General features: G+C 41.8%; 1 protein-coding gene across 1 annotated transcript in view; it reads right to left on the bottom strand.

Annotated features, from left to right (window-relative positions):
- GRIP1 (glutamate receptor interacting protein 1) overlaps positions 1 to 18,447 on the bottom strand; it is a 703,482-nt gene that overhangs the window by 107,116 nt on the left and 577,919 nt on the right. Inside the window, exons 8-9 of the mRNA XM_060164614.1 lie at positions 2,990 to 3,137; positions 931 to 1,100 (exon numbers count right to left, since the gene is read on the bottom strand). Coding sequence (XP_060020597.1) covers positions 931 to 1,100; positions 2,990 to 3,137 — 318 coding nt within the window. The remainder of the gene's footprint in view (positions 1 to 930; positions 1,101 to 2,989; positions 3,138 to 18,447) is intronic.

Here is an 18,447-nt window from a genome sequence, read left to right as displayed (position 1 = left end):
CAAATGACCTCCTCATACGCAAAATTGCGGTTCCAGAGAAAATTCTTCTCTTGCTAACTAAACATACAGAAATGTGTCCTTCGCCTTTAGGGACCCCTGATAGTATTAGTGAGGCTTCGAGGCATTGGTTTCAAAGAATAAAAATGGAGGGTGCTTGGTTTAAGGAAAAGGAGGGAGGAGGGTTGGAACAAAGACCTCACTGGAGAGTCTTTCTTCATCTGATTTTGGGCTCAAAGTCCTTTTTCTTGCACTGGGTTTTATTTAAAGATGCCTAGGTGGGATGGTATATAAATGCTCAGCGAACAGATCTGTGAGCTTCAAGACAGTGAAAATGCAGATTCCCTCAGTTGACACTTGTTACTGCATAACTGTAGTGAAATATTCTGATACTCCCAGGAGAAATATTTGGTCAGAAAGGTTGTTCTCCATCCTAAGAAAAAAACTACTCTGGCGAACAGACAAAATCTAGAGAAAGTCATCCCTCATGCAACTCTTCCCACCCACCTCCCCCAATATTTGAAGGGTCTGGCATGATACCCACTTTAGTTTTGAAAACTGGGAGTTTTACTATTTGCCTTCACTGTCCTTTAAGCAGAGTGGAAATTCAATATGAATAACAAGAAGTCAAATTATTTCCCTTCTCTCCACACTCAATTTGCACCAAAGGCTTTAAAAAAAAAAATCAAATAGTAAAAGCCTGAAAATTCTATTTCAAACAACGTTTCTTTCCTCAATTTGGGGGTTTCAAGTAAAATACCTGTGGCTTAGGAAAAGGGATTTGGAAGATGAAGAGTAAACAAAGATCACCTGTTGTTTTGAAAAGAAATGACAGAGGCAGAATTAAACTCAGCATCTCCCTGCTTTCTAACTGCTGGAGAAGCAATCATTGCAAGGGGAGGATAACAGATTTATCCGGATGGATCCTCTCACCATGGTCAGGTCCCTTCAGGGCCAGGCGGGTCTGATGATGGGGAAGAATCTCAAGCTTGACCTGGTCGGTGGCGTTGGCCAGGAACTGGGTTGCTTCTGCGAGCGTACAGTACTCCATGCTGGTCCCGTCGATGGACAGGATGTGATCGCCCACATGCAGAGCACCACATCTACAGAAGGGAGAAAGTCTCACTACAATGGCGTGCCGTCCTCCCTGGATTCCAACTTTCATGTCCTCATAGTCAAAACTTCACACAGTTTTCACTTACTTAAGAAAAAAAAGGAATCGTTTGGATGTTATAGGAAACACCGCCTCTCAGATGTTAAGTTCCTTGGATAAGAAGAGGAATGTAAAACCTTGTAGAATATAGAGAAAAACTCAAGGAGATGTTTTTCTTTTGTCCTTCATAAAAAATATATTATTTGGGGGGTGGTGATGCTGCAAGTTGAGGGGAAGTGAGCAGGAAGGAGGGAAGAACAGGAAAATGTTTCCCCTTGACTTTTTTCTTTGATTTTTCCTCATAGGTTTTTATATCTGTGAGCTGGTAAACATTCAGAATGTTAAGATGTGACTCACAGAATGGGAATAGGGTCATTTACAACTATTTTCTGTGTTAGTGGCAATAACTTGGGGAAAGATTCAGCCAGTGCTTGCTCAGAATTGTCTCACTCAAGCTCCCAGATCACCAGTGCTTGATTACTCTGTTTTATTTTGTTTTTCTGGAGTCAAACAATTATTAGTACAAAAGCTCTTGATGATGATGGAAATTATGCAGAAGTCAAAGAGTCGTCAGAGGAGGCCTTCGTGGGGAGTGGAGCGCGGGGGTAGCTGGGATGGGGAGGGGCTGGCTGCTACATCTTGCTGAACTCAAGAGACTGGCTACTGGATGAGTTGAGAACAGCAAACACAGCAGTCAGCATCCCGAGGTACCAGTCAAGTGGACAGCTGCTTAAACTGCTTACCTGCTGCGAAATGGGAAAGAAACAGGGAGAAAATGAAAGCATCCTGCACCGTTGAATGGGAGAGTACCCGTGGGTCAGTGGCCATTACTGTTAAAGGGCTGAATGTAGGTAACAGCACAGTGGAGCTGTAGACTGACCACTACAGGGGTGGCCACAGGTGCATCGGAGTCAGAGGTCCCCCAGGCAGGGCCAGGGCCTGGGCAGAAGAGGGCTGGAAACATGAAGGGAGATTGGGTGGTCAAGTATTGGGTTGGCCAAAAAGTCCGTTCAGGTTTTTTTGTAAGATCTTATGGAAAAACCCAGATGAACTTTTCGGCCAACCCAATAGATTTAAACATTTCCAAGGTGACCAGAGTCTACTTCTCAAGACAAAAGCATTTCAATCATCTAAAAAGAAAATTCCATGTGGAGGCACTTGGAGTGCTTCAGCTATGAGCTGGGGGTTTTCCTACCAGAAGCCGTAAAATAATTTTTTAGGTGGTAAGGTAGTCTTTTTTTCCCCTTCTTGTAAGTCTAAAATACTAATTAGGAAGAAGAGTCCAGGATAAAAATCTTGCGTTTTTACTGTCATGGGAATGAATGATGTTTTCGGGGACCCTTGAAAATGGTGAAACGCTAAGACTAACATACGATGACGGTAGAGGGCCTTTCTTTCAAGATTGTATCATTTTTAAAATGTTGTTTTATTTATTTCAGAAAAAAGGAATAAGATTGTATGGTGGCAGGATTAATTGTTCACATAATAAAGATCTGCTTAGCTACCCTAAACCAAAAACGGGCTATTACCCTAGGACACAGTAGGTAATGTGCTGAGTTGCTTGACTTTTTTTCCTATTTCTAAAGGCCACACCAAACATTTGGGTGAAGCAACATTACATGATGGGGTGGCTGAAAAGGTAGGTGAATTTTTAAGCGCTAGAACAGTAACTTGTTTTGTATATGAAGCTTGCATAAACTGGTAGAAGAGCTCTTTCTTTACTGTGTGTGTATATGTGTAGGTATTACATATGTGCACGTATATACACATATAAATATATCTCTACATATTTTAACACACATGCAGTTTCGAAGAGCAGACACTTTCTACGACACTCACCTGTCTGCGATACTTGCAGATTTGATTTTGTCTATGACAATGACCTGTTTGTTACAGCACATCGAGGTAGTCAGGGCCACACCAAGGCTGGCACCAGGAGTTTTGGCAACTTCAACCAGTAGTGGTCCGGATGCTGTCGCCACAGAATCTATGGAAGAACAAATTTCAGAAAATAAAACAAAACAGAATAAATAATCAAACAGACACATGAAAAAGGTGGAGAATGTTGAGTCTGATGTTGATCTGTTAACGTTATCACCGAAACTTAGATTTCCCTCCGTGTACTATCCCCACGTCCAGTGCGTGGTAACTTCTTAGGGCATCTTTTAGGACACCCGTTCTATCGAGCTTGTATTATGGTAATATGTGCACGGGTTTATCTCTTCAATTAACACTTAAGCTTCACGTCAGCTGGGATGATGTCTTGTGTACCTTTATGCCCTCTCCATCACTAGGCACAGTGCCTGGCACACACTGGGTGTCTTGAGAAAAGTTTAAAAAATTAATTAACTCAATAAACATCTTAGCATCTACTATGGATGGATGGCATTTAAAGCTTAGAAGAGGCAGAGGTCACACGGGAAAGAGGCCTGGACATGGATTTATAACACCTGTACTTATTTCTTCTTTTCTCAATATTTTGTGTAAAAGAAGATATCATGGTATCATAGACTAGTTACTAAAATTTTCTAAGTCTGCTTGCTTACCTAGAAAATGGTACCTTTTCCTCAGCATTTACTACAATGGAAATCAAGGTATAGTTAAAGCATTTTTTAATTTATAAAGTGCTATACGCATAGAATATTATTATTATTATTATTGATATATTATGACCTCAAGCCTTTGAGTCATCTCACTTTTCAACACTGTATATTTTTGGTAGTTATTTTTTTTAACATCTTTATTGTAGTATAATTGCTTTACAATGTTTTGTTAGTTTCTGCTGTATAACAAAGTGAATCAGCTATATGTATACATATCCCCATATCCTCTTCTTCTTGCGTCTCCCTTCCACCCTCCCTATCCCACCCCTCTAGGTGGTCACAAAGCACCGAGCTGACCTCCCTGTGCTATGCGGCTGCTTCCCACTAGCCATCTATTTTACATTTGGTAGTGTATATATGTCCATGCCACTCTCTCACTTCGTCCCAGTCTACCCTTCCCCCTTCCTGTGTCCTCAAGTCCATTCTCTACGTCTGCGTCTTTATTCCTGTCCTGCCCCTAGGTTCTTCAGAACCATTTTTTTTTTTTTAGATTTTAGATTCCATATATATGTTTTAGCATACGGTATTTGTTTTTCTCTTGCTGACTTACTTCACTCTGTATGACTGACTCTAGGTCCATGCACCTCACTACAAATAACTCAATTTCGTTTCTTTTTATGGCTGAGTAAATATTCCATTGTATATATGCGTCACATCTTCTGTATCCATTCATCTGTCGATGGACACTAAGGTTGCTTCTATGTCCTGGCTATTGTAAATAGAGCTGCAATGAACACTGTGGTGCATGACTCTTTTTGAATTACGGTTTCTCAGGGTACATGCCCAGTAGTGGGATTGCTGGGTCATATTGGCAGTTCTATTTGCAGTTTTTTAAGGAACCTCCATACTGTTCTCCATAGTGACTGTATCAATTTACACTCCCACCAACAGTGCAAGAGGGTTCCCTTCTCTCCCCACCCTCTCCAGCATTTATTGTCTGTAGATTTTTTTGATGATGGCCATTCTGACCGGTGTGAGGTGATACCTCATTGTAGTTTTGATTTGCATGTCTCTAATGATTAGTGATGTTGAGCAGCTTTTCATGTGCTTGTTGGCCATCTGTATATCTTCTTTGGAGAAATGTCAATTTAGGTCTTCTGCCCATTTTTGGATTGGGTTGTTTGTTTTTTTGATATTGAGCTGCATGAGCTACTTGTATATTTTGGAGATTAATCCTTTGTCCGTTGCTTCATTTGCAAATATTTTCTCCCACTCTGAGTGTTGTCTTTTCATCTTGTTTATGGGTTCCTTTTCTGTGCAAAAGCTTTGAAGCTTCATTAGGTCCCATTTGTTTACTTTTGTTTTTATTTCCATTTCTCTAGGAGGTGGGTCAAAAAGGATATTGCTGTGATTAATGTCATACAGTTTTCTGCCTATGTTTTCCTCTAAGAGTTTTATAGTATCTGGCCTTACATTTAGGTCTTTAATCCATTTTTAGTTTATTTTTGTGTATGGTGTTAGGGAGTGTTCCAATTTCATTCTTTCACATGTAGCTGTCCAGTTTTCCCAGCACCACTTATTGAAGAGGCTGCCTTTTCTCCATTGTATATTCTTGCATCCTTTATCAAAGATAAGGTGACCATATGTGCGTGGGTTTATCTCTGGGCTTTCTATTCTGTTCCATTGATCTATATTTCTGTTTCTGTGCCAGTACCATACTGTCTTGATTACTGTAGCTTTGTAGTATAGTCCCAAGTTAGGGAGCCTGATTCCTCCAGCTCCGTTTCTCTTTCTCAAGATTGTTTGGATATTCGGGCTCTTTTGTGTTTCCATACAAATTGTGCAATTTTTTGTTCTAGTTCTGTGAAAAATGCCATTGGTAGTTTGATAGGGATTGCACTGAATCTGTAGATTGCTTTGGGTAGTATAGGCATTTTCACAACGTTGATTCTTCCGATTCAAGAACATGGTATATCTCTCCATCTGTTTGTATCACCTTTAATTTCTTTCATCAGTGTCTTATAGTTTTCTGCATACAGGTCTTTTGTCTCCTTAGATAGGTTTATTCCTAGGTATTTTATTCTTTTTTTTGCAATGGTAAATGCGACTGTTTCCTTAATTTCTCTTTCAGATTTGTCATCATTAGTGTATAGGAATGCAAGAGATTTCTGTGCATTAATTTTATATCCTGCTACTTCACCAAATTCATCGATTAGCTCTAGTAGTTTTCTGGTAGCATCTTTAGGATTCTCTATGTATAGTATCACATCACCTGCAAAAGGTGACAGTTTTACTTCTTCTTCTACGATTTAGATTCCTTTTATTTATTTTTAGTCTCTGATTGCTGTGGCCAAAATTTCCAAAACTATGTTGAATAATAGCGGTGAGAGTGGGCAACCTTGTCTTGTTCCTGATCATAGTGAAAATGGTTTCAGTTTTTCACCATTGAGAACGATGTTGGCTGTAGGTTTGTCATATATGGCCTTTATTATTTTGAGGTAGGTTCCATCTATGCCTACTTTCTGGAGGCTTTTTATCATAAATGGATGTTGAATTTTGTCAAAAGCTTTTCTGCATGTACTGAGATGATCATATGGCTTTTCTCCTTCAATTTGTTAATACAGTGTATCACACTGATTGATTTGCGTATATTGAAGAATCATTACATTCCTGGGATAAACCCCACTTGATCATGGTGTGTGATCCTTTTAATGTGCTGTTGGATACTGTTTGCTAGTATTTTGTTGAGGATTTTTGCATCTATGTTCATCAGTGATATTGGCCTGTTGTTTTCTTTTTTTGTGTGACATCTTTCTCTGGTTTTGGTATCAGGGTGATGGTGGCCTTGTAGAATGAGTTTGGGAGTGTTCCTCCCTCTGCTATATTTTGGAAGATTTTGAGAAGGATAGGTGTTAGTTCTTTTCTAAATATTTAATAGAATTTGCCTGTGAAGCCATCTGGTGCTGGGCTTTAGTTTGTTGGAAGATTTTTAATCACAGTTTCAATTTCAGTGCTTGTGACTGGTCTGTTTATATTTTCTATTTCTTTCTGGTTCAGTCTCAGAAGGTTGTTCTTTTCTAAGAATTTGTCCATTTCTTCCAGGTTGTCCATTTTATGGGCATAGAGTTGCTTGTAGTAATCTCTCATGATCCTTTGTATTTCTGCAGTGTCAGTTGTTACTTCCCCTTATTCATTTCTAACTCTATTGATTTGAGTCTTTTCCCTTTTTTCTTGATGAGTCTGGCTAATGGTTTATAAGTTTTGTTTATATTCTCAAAGAACCAGCTTTTAGTTTTATTGAACTTTGCTATCATTTCCTTCATTTCTTTTACATTTATTTCTGATCTGAGCTTTACGATTTCTTTCCTTCTGCTAACTTCGGATTTTTTTTGTTCTTTCTCTAATTGCTTTAGGTATAAGGTTGGGTTGTTTATTTGAGATGTTTCTTGTTTCTTGAGGTAGGATTGTATTGCTATAAACTTCCCTCTTAGAACTGCTTTCGCTGCATCCCATTGGTTTTTGGTCGTTGTGTTTTCATTGTCATTTGTTTCTAGGTATTTTTTGATTTCTAGTCTTAAAACGCTGTGGTCAGAAAAGACACTTGATACGATTTCAATTTTATTAAATTCACCAAGGCTTGATTTGTGACCCAAGATATGGTCTCTCCTGGAAAATGTTCCATGAGCACTTGAGAAGAAAGTGTATTCTGTTGTTTTTGGATGGAATGTCCTATAAACATCAATTAAGTCCATGTTTAATGTGTCTTTTTAGGCTTGTGTTTCTTTGTTTTTTTTCATTTTGGATTATCTGTCCATTGGTGAAAATGTGGTGTTAAGGTCCCCTACTATTATTGTGTTACTGTCGATTTCCCCTTTTATGGATGTTAGCATTTGCCTTATGTATTGAGGTGATCCTGTGTTGGGTGCATAAATATTTACAATTGTTATATCTTGTTCTTGGACTGATCCCTTGATCATTATGTAGTGTCCTTCTTTGTCTCTTGTAATAGTCTGTATTTTAAAGTCATTTTTTCTGATAGGAGAATTGCTACTGCAGCTTTCTTTTGATTTCCATTTGCATGGAATATCTTTTTCCATCCCCTCACTTTCAGTCTGTATTTGTCTCTAGGTCTGAAGTGGGTTTCTTGTAGACAGCATATATATGGGTCTTGCTTTTGTATCCATGCAGCCAGTCTATGTCATTTGGTTGGAGCATTTAATCCATTTACATTGAAGGTAATTACTAATATGTATGTTCCTATTAGCATTTTCTTAATTGTTTTGGGTTTGTTATTGTAGGTTTTTTCCTTCTCTTGTGATTCCTGCCTAGAGAAGTTCCTTTAGCATTTGTTGTAAAGCTGGTTTGGTGGTGCTGAATTCTCTTAGCTTTTGCTTGTCTGTAAAGGTTTTAATTTCTCCATCAAATCTGAATGAGATCCTTGCTGGGTAGAGTAATCTTGGTTGTAGGTTTTTCCCTTTCATCACTTTAAATATGTCCTGCTTACAGTTTCTGCTGAAAGGTCAGTTGTTAACCTTATGAGGATTCCGTTGTATGTTATTTGTTGCTTTTCCCTTGCTGCTTTTACTATTTTTCCTTTGTATTTAATTTTTGATAGTTTGATTAATATGTGTCTTGGCCTGTTTCTCCTTGGATTTATGCTATATGGGACTCTCTCTGCTTCCCAAACTTGACTATTTCCTTTCCTTTATTAAGGAAGTTTTCAACTATAACCTCTTCAAATATTTTCTCAGTCCCTTTTTTTTTCTCTTCTTCTTCTGGGACCTCTATAATTTGAATGTTGGTGCATTTAATGTTGTCCCAGAGGTCTCTGAGACTGTCCTCAATTCTTTTCATTCTTTTTTCTTTATTCTGCTCTGCGGTAGTTATATCCACTATTTTATCTTCCAGGTCACTTATCTGTCCTTCTGCCTCAGTTATTCTGCTCTTGATTCCTTCTAAAGAATTTTTAATTTCATTTATTTTGTTGTTCATCATTCTTTGTTTGCTCTTTAGTTTTTCTAGGTCCTTGTTAAACGTTTCTTGTATTTTCTCCATTCTATTTCAAAGATTTTGGATTATCTCCACTATCATTACTCTGAATTCTTTTTCAGGTAGACTGCCTATTTCCACTTCATTTGTTCAGTCTGGTGGGTTTTTATCTTGCTCCTTCATCTGCTGTGTGTTTCTCTGTTTTCTCATTTTGCTTAACTTACTGTGTTTAGGGTGTCCTTTTCACAGGCTGCAGGTTCGTACTTCCTGTTGTTTTTGGTCTCTTCTCCCAGTGGCTAAGGTTGGTTCAGTGGGTTGTGTAGGCTTCCTGGTGGAGGGGATTGGCGTGTCCAGTGGTGTGTTTTGTGGTGTCTGTGAACTTAGTATGATTTTAGACAGCCTCTCTGCTAATGGGTGGTGTTGTGTTCCTGTCTTGCTAGTTGTCTGGCATGGGGCGCCCAGCACTGGAGCTTGCTGGTCGTTGAGTGGAACTGGGTCTTAGCATTGAGACGGAGATCTCTGGGAGAGCTCTCACCGATTGATATTACGAGAGGCCGTGAGGTCCCTGGTGGACCAATGTCCTGATCTCGGCTCTCCCACCTCAGAGGCTCAGGCCTGACACCCGGCTGGAGCATCAAGACCCTGTCAGCCACACAGCTCAGAAGAAAGGGAGAAATGAAAAAAAAAAAGAAAGAAAAAAATACATAAAAAATTATTAAAATAAAAAAATTAAAAAGTAATGCAAAAAAATAAAAAGGAAAAGAGTAACCAAACCAATAAACAAATCCATGAATGATAACAAGTGCTAAAAACTACACTAAAAAAAAAAGGTCAGATAGAGCCCTAGTACAAATGGTAAAAGCAAACCTGTACAGACAAAATCACAGAAAGAAGCATACACATACACACTCACAAAAAGAGAAAAAGGAGAAATAAAATATAAATAAAAAGGAAGAGAGCAACCAATCAAGAAACAAATCTACCAATGATAATAAGCTCTAAATACTAAACTAAGATAAACATAAAGCTAGATTCAAATTAGACGCAGAAAGCAAACCCCAAGTCTACAGTTGTTCCCAAAGACCACTGCCTCAGTTTTGGGATGATTCGTTGTCTATTCAGGTATTCCAGAGATGCAGGGTACATCAAGTTGATTGTGGAGATTTAATCTGACGCTCCTGAGGCTGCTGGGAGAGATGTCCCTTTCTCTTCTTTGTTCTCACAGCTCCCGGGGCTCAGCTTTGGATTTGGCCCCGTCTCTGCATGCAGGTTGCCTGAGGGCATCTGTTCCTGCCCAGACAAGACGGGGTTAAAGAGCAGCTGATTATGGGGCTCTGGCTCACTCAGGCCGGGGGGAGGGAGGGGTACGGATGCAGGGTGAGCCTGCGGCCGCAGAGGCCGGCGTGACATTGCACCAGCCTGAGGCGCACTGTGTGTTCTCCTGGGGAAGTTGTCCCTGGATCACCGGACCCTGGCAGTGGCGGGCTGCACAGGTTCCTGGGAGGGGGGTGTGGACAGTGACCTGTGCTCGCACACAGGCTTCTTGGTGGCGGCAGCAGCAGTCTTAGTGTCTCATGCCCGTCTCTGGGGTCCGCGCTGATAGCCGCGCCTCGTGCCTGTCTCTGGAGCTCGTTTAGGCGGTGCTCTGAATCTCCTCTCTTCAGGCACCTCGAAACAATGGTCTTTTGCCTCTTAGGCAAGTCCAGACTTTTTCCCAGACTCCCTCCCGGCTAGCTGTGGTGCACTTAGCCCCCTTCAGGCTGCATTTATGCAGCCAACCCCAGTCCTCTCCCTGGGGTCTGACCTCCAAAGCCCGAGCCTCATCTCCCAGCCCCGACCCGCCCTGGCGGGTGAGCAGACAAGCCTTTCGGGCTGGTGACTGCCAGTCGGCTCTGATCCTCTTTGTGGGAATCTCTCTGCTTTGCCCTCTGAACTCCTGTTGCTGCGCTCTCCTCCGTGGCTCTGAAGCTTCCCCCCCGGCCCAACCCCTGTTTCCACCAGTGAAGGGGCTTCCTAGTGTGTGGAAACTTTCACTCCTTCACAGCTGCCTCCCAGAGGTGCAGGTTCTGTCCCTATTCTTTTGTCTCTGTTTATTCTTTTTTCTTTTGCCCGACGCAGGTACATGGGGAGTTTCTTGCCTTTTGGGAGGTCTGAGGTCTTCTGCCAGCATTCAGTGGGTGTTCTGTAGGAGTTGTTCCACATGTAGATGTATTTCTGATGTATTTGTGGAGAGGAAGGTGATCTCCACGTCTTACTCCTCCACCATCGTGAAGGTCCTCTAGGTAGTATTTTTATGACTTTCTACTGCTCTGGTGTTTGAGACTTCATTAATACCACTTTGTCTTCCTGCAAGTACATCTTTATCACCAAGCCACCACTCACATATGGTGAACTAGGAAATCTGTATTCCTATCGCTGAAGCTCAGGCAATATGCACTGACTCCTGAAGCTAAAAGTCCCCTGGGAGAGAGCCATTTCAGTCCCAGATGAAGCAAGATTCTTCTTAAATAAGGTAAAGATGAGCACAGTCATGCCAACCGCATTCATATTCCAGGGCTAAGGATTATTGTATGCACTATGTTTCTTAAATGATTGGTAATATTTAGTCCTAAAAAAGGTTAAAAGGCCTGTACCTCTTCCTGTCAATTTCAGGGCAGGGTCCCATTAATAAAAGCTGGGAGGAGCCAAAGGTCTTAGTCCACTAAGAGGATTTTTTGATTCTCGGGTGTTATGGCTACAATTTTCCCATAAACCTAACTCCCTGGTCCTGCTCACCCTGCTGTGTTAACACCCTGATCTCAGGCCATTGACATCATCTGGCTTCTCTTCTTTCTCCCTCGTTTCCTGCTTCGTTTCTCTCCAGTGCTTCCCTTGGTCATGTGCTGCCCAGGGTCCTGCCTTATTCTTACCTTGGAGTTTATAGTGAGTGGTCCCAGGCCAACTGCAACAGTGGTTTGCACGTCATCTGTCTCACTGGGACCTCCTAGTAAAGAATTCTGGTCAGTCCTGTAGTCCCTGTGTGAGCTGTCTTTCCAGGCCCTGCGTAAGCTGTCCTTCCATCATGAGGGTAGCTGATTCTTTCCCCCTTTCAACTCTAACAGTCAAAGTTCTGCTAAGCCAAGTGCACATAATCTGATGCCTATAGCTCCATCCCCAGAAGTCTGTTGTCCTCCTCTTGCTGGTGTTTGCTCCCTTGCAATGTCTTTTCCTGTTCAGGTTGAACCTCATGTGAGCTCTGGCCTAGTGGAGCCTTTTCTCACATTATTTTTATAGAACTTTAGTACTAATTTTAGAAGGACTAATTTCCCAAATCATTTCTCATAGACTTGTTGGAGTTTTAACAGACAGGTTTGTGAGGTGACAATCACATGTATTCTTCCACATGGTTTTCTGTCTAAATTTATTGGGCTTAACAGATGAAAGTAATAAAGTTTTTTGTTTCTTATAACTTAACCTCTTACAAATGACAAAAATAGAGTTGTTCCTTGGCATCCCATCTTTCCTTCTTTCTTAGTAATAAGCTTTCTAAGTTTTAGCTGAGCGAATGGCTGCCCAGCTAAGGACAACATTTCCCAGCGTCCTCTGCAGTGAGGTGTAGCCATGTGACTAAGTTCCAGCCAATGGGGAGTGAGTAGAAGTGAGATGTGACACATTCTTAAAAAGAATGGCTGTGTGCTCCCCTACCTCATTTTCCCTTTTCTTGATGTTGCACTGTGGGCCCAGAACTGGTGAGCCATCTCCCACCACACAGACAAGGGCATGGCACTCCCAGATAGGGGATGCTTAGATTCCTGAAACTGTATCTCCAGAGACTGCTTGCTCTCCCAAGAAATAAACTTCTACCACATTTAAGCTAGTAGTGTAAGTTTGAGATTTGTTGCCACTTGAATCTGTACTGTGACAGGCCTTTTCACTTGAGTTTATGCCTCCAACATAACTTTCTTGAACTTTTATTCTAAGAAGCAGCTATTTATAGTTATTTGCAGATGTAAATTTTATAAAGCCACTATCAACCATCACCCAGTACACACACTAGGTTTTCATGTTTCTTAAAAGCATTACATCAGGATTAAAGATCAGAGTTTATAAAGAGGTTATCGGCATATGTGAAAGTTGTTTAAATATAAACTCTTATATTGCTATGCTTTTTTTTCCTGGCCTATATATTTGTCAAGGTATTAAAAATTATATCCTTTTTTAAAAAATTAATTAATTTATTTTTGGCTGTGTTGGGTCTTCGTTTCTGTGCGAGGGCTTTCTCCAGTTATAGCAAGCGGGGGCCACTCTTCATCGTGGTGAGCGGGCCTCTCACTATCGCGGCCTCTCCTGTTGCGGAGCACAGTCTCCAGACGCGCAGGCTCAGTAGTTGTGGCTCACGGGCCCAGCTGCTCCGCAGCATGTGGGATCTTCCCAGACCAGGGCTCGAACCCATGTCCCCCACACTGGCAGGCAGATTCTCAACCACTGTGCCACCAGGGAAGCCCTAAACATTATATTCTTAGGTTTGGTTCTAATGTTCCAGTTATAGTGAAGAATTAATATTAAATTTTTTCTTGTAGAAAGAAATGATAGGAACAGGAACACTAAGAAGCATAGAAAAAGGGTATCATATTTTCTGCCACCATTAATTTAGAGGGAGAGAGAGAGTATACTCATAGCTGCGCTGGTGCACCTCTGGAACGGAAAACTAGAGTAACAGTCTCTCTTTAAGCAGTACTTTCCCCATGAAAGCTTTGAAGGAACAACAAAACGCAACATTTACATTTGGGGGAGCCTAATGTGCAATTAATGAGTTTCTTTTAAAATTTAAAGTGGAAAGCTTCAGAACTCTGGAAAGCTTCAGAACTCTGAAAAGAGAAAGGTAAACTCATGGTTAAGAGAAGACACAGTGTGATTCTAAGCTGGGCTCAGATCTGGAGATCTGGAGGGTGGTCCTAGCTATGCCACCAACTTACCATGTGGCCCAGGCCATCATTTCCCCTGGACCTCATTTTCTTAATCTGTAAAATTAGGGGACTTCAATAAAAGAGCTCTAACTCTGATAATCTATGACGCTGCAAAGAGCTAGCAATGTCAGTAAGGAAGAGCCTAGTGGGAATTGGAAAATTAGAGAAGGTGAACAAACTTTATGAAAATACACAACAGCTGAATTTAAATTCCAGTATCCTACTAATGGGTAGAAGAGGGGAGCTGCTAGATATAAAAGTGATTCTAGACAATTACTGTTTATCAAAATGGGATGCAGGGTCTTCCCTGGTGGTGCAGTGGTTGAGAATCCACCTGCTAATGCAGGGGACACAGGTTCGAGCCCTGGTCCGGGAAGATGCCATATGCCGTGGAGCAACTAAGCCCGTGCACCACAACTATTGAGCCTGTGCTCTAGAGCCCGCGAGCCACAACGACTGAGCCCATGCACCACAACTACTGAAGCCTGTGTGCCTAGAGCCTGTGCCCCACAACAAAGAAGAAGCCACTGCAGTGAGAAGCCCGTGAACTGCAACGAAGAGTAGCCCCCGCTCGCTGCAACTAGAGAAAGCCTGAGCTCAGCAACGAAGACCCAACACAGCCAAAAATAAATAAATAAATTTATATATATATAAAAAGATGGGATGAAAACCCTCAGACCTTTAAATATTTTGATGTCAACACTAATATCCTTTAAAGGCTGAGTTTGAGGGATGGTCCCCCACCGTCGTACATTCATCCCATAACATGAAGCATTCACATTAAGAACTTTCTAGGGCACAACTTTAACTTTCTAACAAGACTGTGTCATAATGAGGTCCTAACTTATGCAGAAAAAAATGATGAGGAAAAGAAGACGCTTATCTCATGTAAAGCTGATCAGGGATTGTTGACAATAGCTTACAGCATATGAGCTCAGTCCTCTGTTCTCTCTCCTTAGCAGCCAAGAGTTTCACCTCACCATGTGCACTCTCAAATGCATGTGTCCAGCACACATCCTTCACTGCTGCCTTGCACAATTCCTGAATATCTCATAAGCCCATCAAACACAACATGCCCAAAGCGAATGGTGAGGCCACCCCACTCCACTGATTCTTCTCCATGTCTCCTCCTAGTGAATGGCTCACGTTTTATTCTGTCAGGCAACCCAGAAACCCAGGAGTCATCCCCAACTCCATCTTCTCCCTCACTTTCACAAATTCCTCTTGATTCTAATTTCTAAAGAGTTCTCAATTTCATTCAATTTCCAAATCCATCATCACCATTTTAGTCCAAGCTTCCATCAACTGATATATCCCTCATCTTCTCACGGCTCCCAACTTCCCCAATCCAGATCGAATTTTTTAAAAGTGCAGATCTCATGATGTTAACCCCACGCTTAAAACCTTTCAACAGCTCTTCCTGTAACAGGGTAAAATGTATTATTGGAGTCTTCAAGGACCTACATGATCTGGTTCCTGCTTACCTCACCAGTTTCCTTTACCACCATTCTGCCCTTGTTCTCTCTGCCCCAGCTTCCTATTCCTCTTTCAATTCTTCAAAAACACTGTGTGCCTTCCTGCCTCTGGCCCCTTATATATACTGTTCTGTCTACCTGGAATGTTCTAACTCTCCCCTGGTCCCTCCTTCACCGCTGCTCTCTGCTCAAATGTCACTTCTGCAGGGATTCCTGCCCTGCCCTGCAAACCACGTCAACCTGTCTGCTATACGCTTTAACAGAACCCTATGCTTTCCCTTCACAGCACTTCTAATAAACGTAATTCAACAATTAGTTGTTCAATTACCTCTTTAATTAATTGTTCTTTGATTAATAATGTAAGCTCCGGGGCTTCCCTGGTGGCGCAGTGGTTGAGAGTCTGCCTGCCGATGCAGGGGACATGGGTTCGTGCCCCGGTCCGGGAAGATCCCACATGCCGCAGAGCGGCTGGGCCTGTGAGCCATGGCCGCTGAGCCTGCGCGTCCGGAGCCTGTGCTCTGCAGCGGGAGAGGCCGCAACAGTGAGAGGCCCGCGTACCGCAAAAAAAAAAAAAAAACTAATAAACTCCATGCTGCAGGGACTGTGTACGTCCTGCTTATGACTGTGACTCTCCGTATTGTCTACACAGCATCTGTGTACACACTAGGTGCTCAGTGTTATTTGTTGATGGAATGAATGAAAACCTATTATTTTATTCAAGGTTATGCTAACAGTAGTGATGATGCAGACATTTAAGTCATATTGTTATGCTTAAGAGTTCCTAGTGTAGTTGAAATCATGGTAACCCCATGTTTAGATCCTTTGAATGGCTGTTCTTATAACAGGGTGCATATGCATACCCAGGTGATGTTGATGATGAGGGATATTTTTCCTTTGTCTAAATTCTAAGCCTGCATAAGGAATTCTATTCAATGCCTCATAATACCAGACTGAGAAGTGTTTGAGTTTATCTGATGGCAAAATCATTAGGGCACAATCCATTCCACGAAAGGTAACCCACCTTCCAGATGGAACTTGAACTCATTGGTCACTTCCCTTCTATAAGTGGGTATTCTAATAGCTGGAAATGGTGAAGTAAATCAGCTACTTCCAGGATTATGAGCTCTTGAAAAGACTGGCATCACTCAGAGACTGAACAAAGGTTCTGTACCCTAACAGCATGCAGAGATGTGAATGCCCTGGATGCCGGGGAAAGGACACTGTCTGGCCATTGGAGAATCTGCCAGACCAGATGGTCTGCAGAGGACTCTGAGCGAATCACGTTGACTGACAGCTGAACAGAAACATGGAGTAGCAGAAGCTTACTAAGTCAAGGTCCTAGCAAAAAACATTAGGATAATTTGAAGAGATTTTAATGAAGGAAGTACAGTAAGTCCCTTACATATGAACCTTCAAGTTGTGAACTTTCAAAGTTGCAAACATGCATTCACATGTCCAGTCACATACATTAGTTCATGTGTCTGGCGTACATTGTCACATGCGTGCATCCTCTACAAGTGGTTGTGCTTTTGTGTACTTTACTGTACAGTACTGTATAGAGTACAGTAGGACAGTATCTTTATTTCAGGCCCAGGATGTCTGGAAGCAAGCGTAAAAGCAGCGGTATACAGCTGATTGTGCTAGTTGGGTACCTAGGCTAACTTTGTTGGATTTATGAACAAATTGGACTAATGAACGCGTTCTTGGAATGGAATTCGCTCGTATGTAGGGGACTTACTTATTTAGAAATGTGTGGGCAGGTTATAGGGAAACCACAAGGGATAATGCAATACTCTGGGGTTAGAAGCAACAGGGCACCATACTCCACTAGGCCCAAAAAGGCAAAGGATAGAGCTGTTAGCGAAATCAGGATTCAGAAAGGACTGTATGGACAGGCCTAGCTGACAGGAGCTGGGACCTTTAGTCAAAGGATGCAGCCATCCCCAGTGAATCCACAGGGTGAAGCCAGGGAATAACACCGGACCTCACTGTCCTCCCTCCCTCTGATCTCTGGCCATGATTCCCTGTTAGCTAAACCCAACTGGAGCCAGAGGACATGGGAGCCCATAAGGCAGGCCACATAGGTCACAGTGCAGAGTAGCATGGAGAAGGGTCATGAGTAGTTCTGGAGGTAAGAAGGAGGATATCCTTACTTGTACATATCTCCACTCAACTTCTTTCCACAAAAGTCTGGAGGCTGCTTGCTTTAAACAAAATATGTAATATAAAGAAGCAATCAGGAAGAATAAAAAGACCTACGAATGCTTGCCTACAAGGGTTAACAGAGACGCTTTGACTGAATTGCAAAAATGACTCTAAATTATAGGTAAATCCACAGAGACAGCAAGTAGATTAGTAGTTGCCAGGGGTTGGGGGCAGAGGGGAAGAAAGAGTGACTGCTTCAGTTTTAGAACCAGGCAGAGGTGATGGTAGCACAACACTGTGAATGTACTAAATGCTACTGAATTTTATACTTTAAAGTGGTTAATTATATGTTATGTGAATTCTGTTACAATTAAAAAAATGATGATACTTCCTGGAAACTACACCGGTTACAGGAACATTGTCAATTATGCAGTTCTCACTGTTGGAGAAGAGGAAGTCTTCTCATCCCTACAGTGGAAATTTTCTTGTAGCAGGGAGTTCTAAGAGCTATCTCTCCCATGGAGTTTTGTATATAGATGGTGCAAACTGATATAATGGGTAATGGCCTCAGTGCATTTTCATAATGACTACTCCTTGATCAAAGTTGAGGCATAAGATTAAAAAGCAAATCAATGCTGGTGTCTCTAAATGTGACAAGCTAATGTGATGGTCAACTTGATCTAAAGACAGATCCCTGGGTAGACAGACTGGATGTCTCTCTGGGGATCTTCCTAGATAGCAATCTTTTCCCTTACTTAGGTTTCCAGCAGAAGCTGGATGTTAGATAATTCAATAAGGTCCTCTGTGAGGAGACCCTGCTCTGTTAGCATTTTATACATATGACTAAGACCAAATCCAAATGCTTTGGCCAGAAGGCTGGAGAAGCCTAACTAGATTCTTGCCAGGATAGAAGATCACCCATCTCACATTCCTGCACACTGGGCTTTCTAAGTCTGCAGGCTAAGTCATCATTCCTGCAACAACATGAATTTGTTTCTTATAAATTTATTTATTTATTTATGGCTGCGTTGGGTCTTTGTTGCTGCATGCGGGCTTTCTCTACCTGCGGCGAGCTTCTCATTGCGGTGGCACTACCACTGTTCATTGCGGTGTGCAGGCTTCTCAGTGCGGTGGCTTCTCTTGTTGCAGAGCATGGGCTCTAGGCACATGGGCTTCAGGAGTTGTGGCACTCAGGCTTC

This window comes from Lagenorhynchus albirostris, chromosome 11, assembly GCF_949774975.1.
Source record: "Lagenorhynchus albirostris chromosome 11, mLagAlb1.1, whole genome shotgun sequence".
NCBI classification, from domain to species: domain Eukaryota; kingdom Metazoa; phylum Chordata; class Mammalia; order Artiodactyla; family Delphinidae; genus Lagenorhynchus; species Lagenorhynchus albirostris.
This window is presented reverse-complemented; position numbering and strand designations above follow the sequence as displayed.